Source organism: Thermobia domestica, chromosome 7 (genome assembly GCF_964235325.1).
Source record: "Thermobia domestica chromosome 7, izTheDome1.hap1.1, whole genome shotgun sequence".
NCBI lineage: Eukaryota > Metazoa > Arthropoda > Insecta > Zygentoma > Lepismatidae > Thermobia > Thermobia domestica.
Genome location: NC_137460.1, coordinates 208,089,099 through 208,100,226, shown reverse-complemented (window position 1 = coordinate 208,100,226; position 11,128 = coordinate 208,089,099). Strand labels below are relative to the sequence as shown.

The window sequence follows — 11,128 nt, the reverse complement described above, 5'->3', positions numbered from 1 at the left end:
TTACATATATCTCTCCTCTTTCTCCCCTATTTTGCACCGTCAAGCTAAAATGATAAAAATTGATCCAGGCCTGAACTTCATCTATGTTGAAAATTTGATCGAGATCGGTCGGGTGTTTCAAGAGTTATAAAGTTATATAGGATACACCACACACACACACACATACATATATATATATATATATATATATATATATATATATATATATATATATATATATATATATATATATATATATATATATATATATATGTTACCGTCAGAACCCGAAATTAGGTAAAACTAGAATTTCTTAGATAAAACTAGTTTTCTCAAAGCCGCTTCGAAAGAACTAGTATTAACTAGTCAATACTAGAATTTACGATGTTAGTTAGGTAGTTCTAGTTTTTACTATTTTTCCTTCTAGTTAAAACGTGTTATTACTAGTCAAAACTAGTATTAACTGAAATGTGTTACCGTCAAAACCCGAAATCTGTTGAAACCAGAATACCCTAGTTAAAACTAGTTTCGTCAGCCTTTCGTATTAACTCAGTATTAACTAGTGAATTGTAACATTGACAACGCTTATTAAGAATGCTTAGTTTACTATTTATTTTCATTAAAATACAATATTACTAGTGAAACCTGAAGAAATGTATTTATTAAGACACTTAGAAATAACTTTTCTTTTGCACAAACACCATAAATGTTTCTATATATTTCTAAAAAGTATTATGGCACTAACAATATCATAGAAATCCTTTGTTTTTGCAGTACCTTGCGACATATAAGCCCTCTTGCATGCATAAGATGTGAATCCTTGTCGTTCAAATACAATTCTATAGAAACGCTTATTTATTAAGAAATACAAAGAAAAGACTTCCGTTTTGCAGAAATATCTGAAATGCTTTTGTATGTTAGCACAAGGTAAAACACACACTACTATTGCACTACTACTTATTCAATTCGGTGGTGCCAAAGCCAATCTACTGACGTAATATTGCATATTTATTATGAAATACAAAGAAAAACGGTTTTATTGCTAAAACATCTGAAATGTTTCTATTTGTTACCACAAGGTAAACTATCATGGCATTTTAGTTGCAGAGAAAACCTTTCTTCTTGCATAAGCATCTTTTCGAAATACATGCTTTCTTGCACACACAACGTGTGAACCCTTGTGGAGTTAATGCTGCTTTTCTGGCTGCAATTCTCAACGAAATTTCAGTATCTGGAACTTCGACTTGTGTCAGGAACTGCTCGTGGCAAATGTCAAATTCAGACCTACAACAGACACATTTTGTTTAATCACATGGTGTGGGAATCCTGAATCACTTATATAAAAAAATAATAATGACTTTTGAAAACAAAATAATAATGTATTTTAACGCAGAATTTCCACACTCGTCATAATTAGTATTTCAGAGAAACACCGGTAGTTAATCTGCGTATTTCCTACAAAAATGCCTATGCACTAAAGCACATTTCACGAGTACCGGTTTCACAAGCTAAACAACAGTCTTTTAACGGGATCAAGTTCGTGACATGTTATCAATCTACTGGTGAGTACACAGCAGACAACAACAGATGGATTACACATTATTAAATCGGTTCCGGAAAAACATAATGGACATTATAACAGAAAATTATTTTGACATAAAATGATGTGAAGAATCCATCATTATTTCGGTTAATAATAATATTACAGATACGTATAAAATACTAACATCTATGGTTAAGGGTGTTGACCAAGCTCCTCCCCATTAATTTTTCCGTTTTTTGAAGTTTGTGAGAAGTTGTAGGTCACTATCACCATTTTGGAAAGCAAACAAGATAGAATTTATGTAATTCTATGATCTAAAAGGATCAGTGCTGTAAACAATTTACTTTCTGTATAGAAATTTGAATAGCTATGAATAATGATGTCACACGCTGACTACTCAAAAATCTAAACAAAAAAATAAGTTGTTTACAGGAATAATCCTTTCAGATCACAGACTTATTAAATTCTATCTTGCTTGCTATCCAAAATTGTGATAGTGACCTACAAGTTCCCACAATCTTAAGAAAAAGAAAGAGAGAAAAGAAAGTGGTGGGGAGCTTAGTCAACAGCGTTAACATATACAATATAGCTCTTAATTACCGAGCGGCCATAGATCAGTTGGTAAAGTGCTGGCTTCGCATTCGGAAGGTCGCAAGTTCGCGTCCAGCGGCCTACCATCCTGACTGAGGATTTCCAGCTTTTATCCCTCTCATACCAATCAAAGAATGTGATAGTACCTATAAAACTAGGCCTTAACCAACTTCCTTCCCATATGCTATCTCGTACCCCATCCCGATATGTACTAGAGATGCTTAAAGGCCTTAGATGAAAATGCTTAAGGCCTTCTGCGGGTGTGGTCGCGGGCTCTAAATCCCGCTGGGAGCCCTCCGCCTCGGATACAAACCCGAGGAATGGTTCGGATCCCACTTTAACCTGTAGGTCCCGTCGTTAGAAGCTCCTTAGCTTGTTTAGGACGTTAATACAAATTATATCAATAAGGAGCACATAAAAGACAGAAAACTTACCTGCAATATAATTTATCCAGCTTTCCATCCTTGGTTCCAATCTTGTGCAGATCTTCATTTTTTTCTAGAACAAATTCAATGGCATTCCGAAAATCCGCCTTTGCTCTGTCCACATCCGGGATTGGTATCATGACATTATCTCCAACTTCAACAGGTGGATGGGTGGCATCAGAGATACGTTTCATTTTCTTGGCCTGCTTTGACAAATTTTCACGTGCTTCTTTCCTGGATGATGTGATATCAACCGCACTTGGACCAGGCTCATTTTCTCCTTCATCAAATGTTTCATGTTCACTAAGGCGCTCATTCATGTCCTCAATAATACTCACGAAGTCGTCCTCATCTTTTATGTTTTGGAGAACATCTGATGACAGTGCTGAAGTCGTAAGTCCTACTCTTGGCTCAATGCCGAACATCGCACGGTATGGAGACTGTTTTATTCCGGAATGATAATCTCGATTTTTCATAAACTGAACCAAGCGGAGCCCATTTGACCAGTTTGTTGTTTTATTATCATGCATCCACGAGGCAAGCATATTTTCTATATCTTGATTTGTCCGTTCTACTGACCCTTGGCTTTGGCTGTGCCTGGGCTTTCCGTTGACTAACTTTAACTCAGGCCAGAGTGTCGTTAGTTCCTTCATTACAGAATTAACAAACTCTCTGCCATTATCAGAATGTAAAATGCAGGGAGCACCAAATGTCAAAAATATGTCTGTCAGTTGGTAGGCTACTTCTTCAGCTCTTTTGGTTTGCAGCGCTCGCAGTAAGACAAACTTCGTCAGATGATCCTGGTATACCATGATAAACTTAAACTTACGATAAGGGTGTGCTTGCATGTCTATCAGGTCCACTTGACATCGGCTGTTCATTTCTGTGTGAAGTATTTGCTTAGAAACAAAGCCCTTCTTTTTCATACTTTTCTTCCGTTGACATGTATCACACATTGATAGAAAAATATTTTATCATTTGAGTCGTAACGTTGGCATATTTCCTAGAAGTTTCAGCTTTCATTCTATCTCGACCTCCGTGTCCCACAGCAACATGTGATGCTTCAATAACATCAAAGATCTCCTTGGCAGGTAAGTAGTACTTCACGGGCTCACTATTCGACACCAGTTTTTTTGTTTCGCCAATTTCCAAAACATTAAACCGTTTCAAACGTCTGTAATGTAAAGGTGTTTTCTTTGCAGCAGATTTTGCCTCTTCAACTTCAGTTAAAAGTTTACTGTAAACGTCCTTGGTCATTGCATTATAGTGACTGTCTTTTTCATTTTCCAAACGAATAATTTCTTTGAAGAATCATTCCTTTAAAATTGTTTCTTTATCGGACTGACTCATTACAACGAATAATCACCTCACACTTCCCGAAACACTAACACATGCGTAGCCACGACAAGAGAGACGCACCTGCACACTTTACAAAGGCTCCGAACAGACTGAGAGAAAACAAAATAATACTTTCCCAGTAGGAGCAAGTCCGAACTTGCAGAAACACTGTTAACTGATCCATTTTGGTCAGAACTAGTTTTAACTAGTAAAAACTGTATATGATTCTCATTATATGGTCTTTTTCGTTAATTCCAGAATTACCTAACTAACATAGTAAATTCTAGTATTGACTAGTTAATACTAGTTCTTTCGAAACGGCTTTGAGAAAACTAGTTTTAACTAGGAAATTCTAGTTTTACCTAATTTCGGGTTCTGACGGTAACATATATATATATATATATATATATATATATATATATATATATATATATATATATATATATATATATATATATATATATATATATATATATATATATATATATATGGGATATACACTGGATAAAATGGGCTTCAATCCTGCTTCCCTTCACACATATATATACCCCTCCCCTACTCTTCCCTTACGTTCTACCATCAAAGTAAAGCTATAAAAAAAAACTTTCCAGTCCCGAATCTCACACATGTTTAAAAAAAATGATCGAGATTGGTCGTTTGGTTCAAGAGTTATTAACTTTTATTCAGTGTTTCATAACTCCCCCTCCTCCCCTACCCTAAGATTTACCTTCAAAGTGAAATAATGAAAACACTCCCAGGCCCAAACCTCATCTATGTTGAATATTTGGATGAGATCGATCGGGTGATTCAAAAGATTAGGCGGCGCATAGTCATTTTTAATTTCATAATATAGATTAATTGTTGTAGTATGTTATATCGCTTAACCCTCGATGTGCCGTATACCTAAGGAGGCTAAAAGTTATATTGATAAACAATTATTCAAAGTAATTGCATGCGCCTATGAAATCAAACTTGCGGTCACATGCACTAAATTTTTGTCAATGTCATGAAAATGTTATTTCGATATTAATTTTATGAGCACACATTAAAAATTTCCAACGGATGCTTGAGTCTCGAAGCCAAGCCATACCCATGTAGTCGGCATCTATGTGTACAGAATTACCGATATTCAATACTACATTTCTCTTTAGTTTTAGAAGAAAAACATCACTAACATGCTTCGAAATGAAATGAAGTATCTAGTTCAACGTCCCAAGATTATGAATCAAGACTAAGGGAGACAGTGGTGGTGTGAAATGACTGAAATGGTGGGATGAAGAAAGTTAGAGGAAACGGAAAAAACTGAGAAAATCTACGCACACGGTGTTTGTCCACCAAAAAAGCTCACATGGCGCAAGGTGACACCTGTGTGGCTTGAAAACGAGCAATATCTACAGAAAACGTGAACAACCAATTCAGAAAACGACATACTGTAGCTGTATGCTACAGAGGCAGATCAACTCACACGGATTGCATAAACTACTGGGAACACTTTCACATCAACGGCATTTTTACTGAAGCAAAGAAATTCAAGTAAAAGATGTTATTATTTTTCCCCTTCTTTTCTACATTCTATAATAAAATCTAGTAGTACCGGTACTTGTGCAAGACTCTTGCGCAAGAGTCTTGGTCTTGGTCTTGGTCTTGCAGGTATGGTCTTGGTCTTGGTCTTGGTCTTGCACCCCTTGGTCTTGGTCTTGGTCTTGCATCGGAATTCCTGTCTTTTTCTTGGTCTTGCATGCAAGACTCTTGCAAAAACTGCAAGACCAAGACTCTTGTGCTCATCACTACTGAACACAAACAAAAGTGCGCCTAATTGTTGCACTATGCACAGTTTTTGAGATCTAGCATGAAACACATCCAAACGTTTGTTTTTTTCCCGGGTTACAACCATCGTCACGCAAGTGCTTTCTTCGCGTTTTTACCATGTCCTTACTCCTTTCTTCGTCTAATATCACATACAGAATTACTTTGTGGCTTAAGCAGCAATTTTTAGCATTTTGCCCTCTTGACATATTACGTCCAAAATATGTCATCAAAATCACAAACTTCAAATTTCGGACTCCCACAAATCTACGGTGCCAATAGTATCATAGCTGTAGATATTTCTTCAGACTCTTTACATGCAATAGTATTCAGTACCAAACTTATGAACTCCCCACTGTATGCCATTCCAAAATACAACCCCTTTAAAAGTGTAATTTTCTTTAGTTTTTCTGTAATGGTTTGCAACCCTGCACATTTATTTAGACGCAAAAGTTTATATTCTCCGTGTACCTCAGTCTCTTCTGTAAACATTCGTTTTTGTTTGGTGTTCATCTGAATCGTACATCCTGAGCAACTGTAGTTTTCGTAAACGCTTGCAAAAGCAAAAATTGGCACTCCACCGACAACAAAGATGACTGCCATTTAGGATCACTTGCACATACGAAAACATGAATGATGTTATTGACCTTCCCATACACACGGTTCATCACACTCAAATTTTTATAATTTTCGGAGATGGGCGAGCAACCATTTTAACCATTGGATCACTTCAGATGGATTGACCTACAAGTATATCTATCTATCTATGTATCTATCTATCTATCTATCTATCTATCTATCTATCTATCTATCTATCTATCTATCTATCTATCTATCTATCTATCTATCTATATCTATCTATCTATCTATCTATATATATATATATATATATATATATATATATATATATATATATATATATATATATATATATATATGTATATACAGTGGCGCATTTAGGATTTTGTTTCGGGAGGGCTTTGCTAACTTTAGTCCTGAAAATGTGAAAACTCTGCAAGATATTTCATTTACTTCAATATAGTAAATAAAATTTCGAGGGGGGGGCTTAAGCTCGGACGCCACTGTATATATATATATATATATATATATATATATATATATATATATATATATATATATATGAGTGTGGGTGTAGATGTGGGTGCTTTTTGTTTTTCTTTGCAGTTGCTTAATCAGTGGCGGATCCAGGATATGATCAAGAGAGGGCCTAAACCATAGTTTGGCGCTTGATCCAGTGTAAAGCAGGATTGAAGCCCATTTTAAACAGTGTATACCTGAACGTCAAGGTGGCCCCTATAGCCCCTATAGTCCCCCCTTGGATCCGCGCCTATGTCTAATCATGTTGGAGTTATATGATGCCTAATCCGTAATACCAGGGTGGTCCTTGGTTTCGAACCTCGGGCCGATACTTGACTAAGATGTTGCAAATATATAAATAAATCTAGTACGTAAACAATACTAAACCATAATAGCCTACACATCAGGCATAGAAAAAAATATTTGTCTGACAAAATTTTTAACTTCAACAAGTTAATATGATAATAAGTGTACAACTCAATGACGTACACAACTTCAGTCAGAGTCCCTGATTCGATTCCACCTCGCGGCATGTGAAATTGATGTTGAACAAACACCGTGTGCATAAGTTTTCTCGAGGTTCTCTAGTTTCCTTTCACTTTGATAATTTCACCATTTCATTCGTTATCATCATTAGGACCGTTTCTCTTAACTTTCGGGGGCGCGGTGGCTCAGTGGTAGAGCGTTCACCTCCGTTGCTTGGGATTCCTAGTTCGATCCAAACCCGCGCCATGTGGACTTTGTGTTTGACAAACACCGTGTTTGTGGGTTTTCCCGGGATTCTCCCGTTTTCTCCCACTTTCTTCATTCCACCATTTCATTCATTTCTCATCATCACCGCCTCCTTTTTTAGCCTAGCCGGCATAACCGTGGGACGTAACACTAAAGATTTCATTTCATTTTTTCTTAACTTTGTTTGATTAATTGTGGGCCGCTGAACTAGATATTCAATGTCCAACAATTATGAACCAAATCGAAGGGGGACTGTAGCTAATGATGATAATGTTTGAAATGAAGAGAGTGAAAGGAAACGGGAGAACTCGGAGAAAATTCACACACACACGGTATTTGTCCACCACTAAGTTTACTTTCATTCTTTTTGTTGGTATTGGAATCAAAGTCATACACAAAGCATGATGGGTCTTGGAGATCCGGAACCCTCAGCCGACTTTTCTGAAATGAAATGGAAAATAAAATATTACAGTTTAACGTCCAATGCTTATGTCCTTTAGGCTAAGGGAGACGGATGAATAAGGAAAGTGAATGAATATGGAAGAATTGGTAGAATGGTTAAATAGGAGGATACAGGAGTACATCGAGAAAACCTAAAAGCACGATGTTGTCCACCACAAACTTACTTGGGTGGGTATCGAACCCACGCACCCACGCACAAAAGATAAACGCTCTACCACGAGTCACCGTACCCTCATGACCCATGAGATTGGAAATGAAATGAAATGAAATCTTTGAGTTTCACGTCCCACGGTTATGCCGGTTAGGCTAAAGGAGACGGTGATTATGAGAGATGAGTGAAATGGTGGAATGAAGAAAGTGGGAGGAAACGGGAGAACCGCGAGAAAACCCACGAGCACGGTGTTTGTCCACCACAAAGTTCACTTGGCGGGGGCTGGGATCGAACCCGGGACCCCAAGCACCAGAGGTGAACGCTCTACCACTGAGCCACCGCGCCCCCCTCCATGAGATTGGAATCGACTATTCTAAATTAAGAGAAAAATTCTTATCTTTGCCAAGTGTACAGCATTTACATTTTGTTGACATTTAGATTCTGCTTTGAGAAACTTCTTGGTTCTAATAGGCAGTCTGGTCTATGCAAGCAGACTACGTTATGATTGCGTAGACTTAGATGAGTCACATTGGAGGTTATTATTAGTATTATTATTTAAATAATTAGTTTTCCGTAAAAAAAAAAAAAAAAAAAAATCCAGTAGGTTCAAAGGCTTCATTAGTGCTTATGGTAAAAACTCCTCTGTTTTATTATTGTTATTATTATTAACATTATTTGGAATCCAGAGGAAAGGTTTCTTTCTAATAATAAAAGAAGATTGTTTTGACTGTTGTTCTGCTATTGTGTTCATGTTTTTCTCACGACAGCACGATTTTTGTCGGATTTGCATGTGGCCACAGGAACCGTTTTGGTGTGTGTCAGTCTGCGTGGGATTTTCCTCGTGCACCACGTCACGTGACGTCATAACAAGCAACAACAACAACTGTACGGGTAGCCCTGCAATTAAAAGAGCGCAGCAATGCGGATCTTCCTTCGGGCCGGCTGATCTGTTATTGTCCACTTTTCCTCGTTCGTTTGGTGGTCGTGGCGTTTGATGGTGGTTCGTCACAGCAATCCGTGATCGAAGATGCTTAGAGCAGCCATCACGATTTGCAGGGGAAGAAGAGAACCAACAGGCGGGCGGATCTTCAGTTCACGTTCATCCGGTTCTGGCTTTTATTTTCCTATCATCAACGTCATCATCATTATTCACGAGACATTCGATTCATCGCCCCAAGAGCTGTGGTTGCGTGGTTATTGTCTCTTTCTCATTCTTTTCTTTTCTTTTTTTATTTTTTTGTTTACGTTGTCTGCTTACAGGAAGTTGCACGCCATCTCATGATGATCAGCGCAATCGACCTGGCGGACAATGATGATTCCTACCTGCAATACTTACAACACTAAACAATGTGTAAAGATTATACTACAATTTATTTTAAAACACACACACACTGTTTTAAACGAGCTTAGCTCAACTGTTGACTCGTGATGTAGTAAGTTCACGTTGCAGCTCGAAAGAAAAAGGAAAATGAACTACGTCAGTAATGGTAAAGTGGTAGCCCGCGGGTGCGAATTTGATTGGAAAAGAATATGATTTGATCGTTATATATATATCCATGCATGAGATTAGAATCTAGTTGGCCATTACAAATACCTGAATCGAAACTTTACTTTTTACGTGAAAATGTTTTCTTTAAACTTTATACTTTCAGGCCCACTCTCCAACATGAAATCGTTGTTCATGCATTTTTTTTTTTTTTTTTTTTTTAATGCAAGCTCTATACAATTATTTTAAAATGTTCTAAGCGCTGAGGTTGCAATTGACCGAGATGCATGAAACAAGAAACAGGATACTCACAGTAGAACAAAGATTGTGGAAATGCGTTATGTTAGTGAATTATATGATTTAGGATTTAGACTTTTGGGCTTTCGCAACTAAGGTCATTTAGCCCGTCACGATTTGGGAGATGACGTCCCTCGGCGAACACACTAGCCGGGGAAAGGGAAGGATGGAAGCGGCCTGGGACCTATAAGTTAGGTACCACCCCGGCATTTGAATGGTGTGAATGAGGAAAACCTCATTCAGGGTGGCTGGCCTGAAAAAGCGTGTTAGGGGAAAATGGGGGAATACCACGCACTTAAGATACATTTTCCAATATCTCACTACAAATCAAATAAATTAACATTAGGAAAATGTATGTTGTCACTTAATCATCCTAGTTACATATTCGGTCGTTTGTAGTGCTCCTTGATTTCCATAGGTTTTGTAAAACTAAATTTTGTGGTAAACGAGAAACGCGTGGTATTCCCCACCACATCGGGTAATCACACGCATTTCATCGGGTATTGGCACGCACTAATTACTAGCGCAAATTCTTTAACGTGAAGCATCAGAATCACTTTCCAAAAACTTCAGTCTTTTGTTGACTGTACGTTTAGGTCAACTTCTAGTTTGTTTCCTCAGGTTGTCTTCACGTTTTTCACCAACATCGAATTTTTCGAGTTTTCTTCTCAACTTTGCTTTCTTGGTGCTTTCTTCTCTTAGTGCTCTTGCTGAATTCAGCATCTTCCAATGTTCGTTTGGTTGGAGTAGAAGTTATTTCTGAATGCTTTTTGTTATTTCGAGGAGTTGGCTTGGGAGACCTGGAGATAGGAGAAATCTGTGAGACTTTTTCAGCCTCATTTTGTAAAGAAGACGTTTGGACAAGTAATGGTAACTGCTGTGATGATGTTGCGCTAGTTGATGTTCTTGATTTAGCCCTATTTTCGTCGGAGATGGTTGTTCAGTTTGGCGCAGGCCTATAATAGTTTGAGCATAGAAAAGCAATTGGGAATTCACTTTTTCAGAAATATCTCTTTCAAGTTCTACGGCCCTAGAATTGCTAAGCAGCTTCAAAATCTTTTTTTCTAAAAGTGTCCAGCTCCAAAGGAAAAACACCCGCTTGTTTAAAACCATTAACAGCTTTGTCCATATTTGCTGCTTTCAGATAAGCTCTATTAAAGACATCGGCTAAGCAAAACAACATTTCGCTATGCCATGAACCACACCTAGCAGCAACTGGC

The 11,128-nt window shown here is 37.5% G+C and overlaps 1 protein-coding gene across 1 annotated transcript; it reads right to left on the bottom strand.

The window, feature by feature from the left end:
* Positions 1-1,076: 1,076 nt before the first annotated feature.
* LOC145689493 (KRAB domain-containing protein 2-like) lies at positions 1,077-3,350 on the bottom strand. The gene is made up of 2 exons (XM_081763665.1): positions 2,548-3,350; positions 1,077-1,263 (listed from the first exon to the last, which is right to left on the bottom strand). Exons 1-2 carry the CDS (start codon positions 3,348-3,350, stop codon positions 1,077-1,079), a joined length of 990 nt encoding a protein of 329 aa, XP_081619791.1.
* Between the last annotated feature and the right edge of the window lie 7,778 nt (positions 3,351-11,128).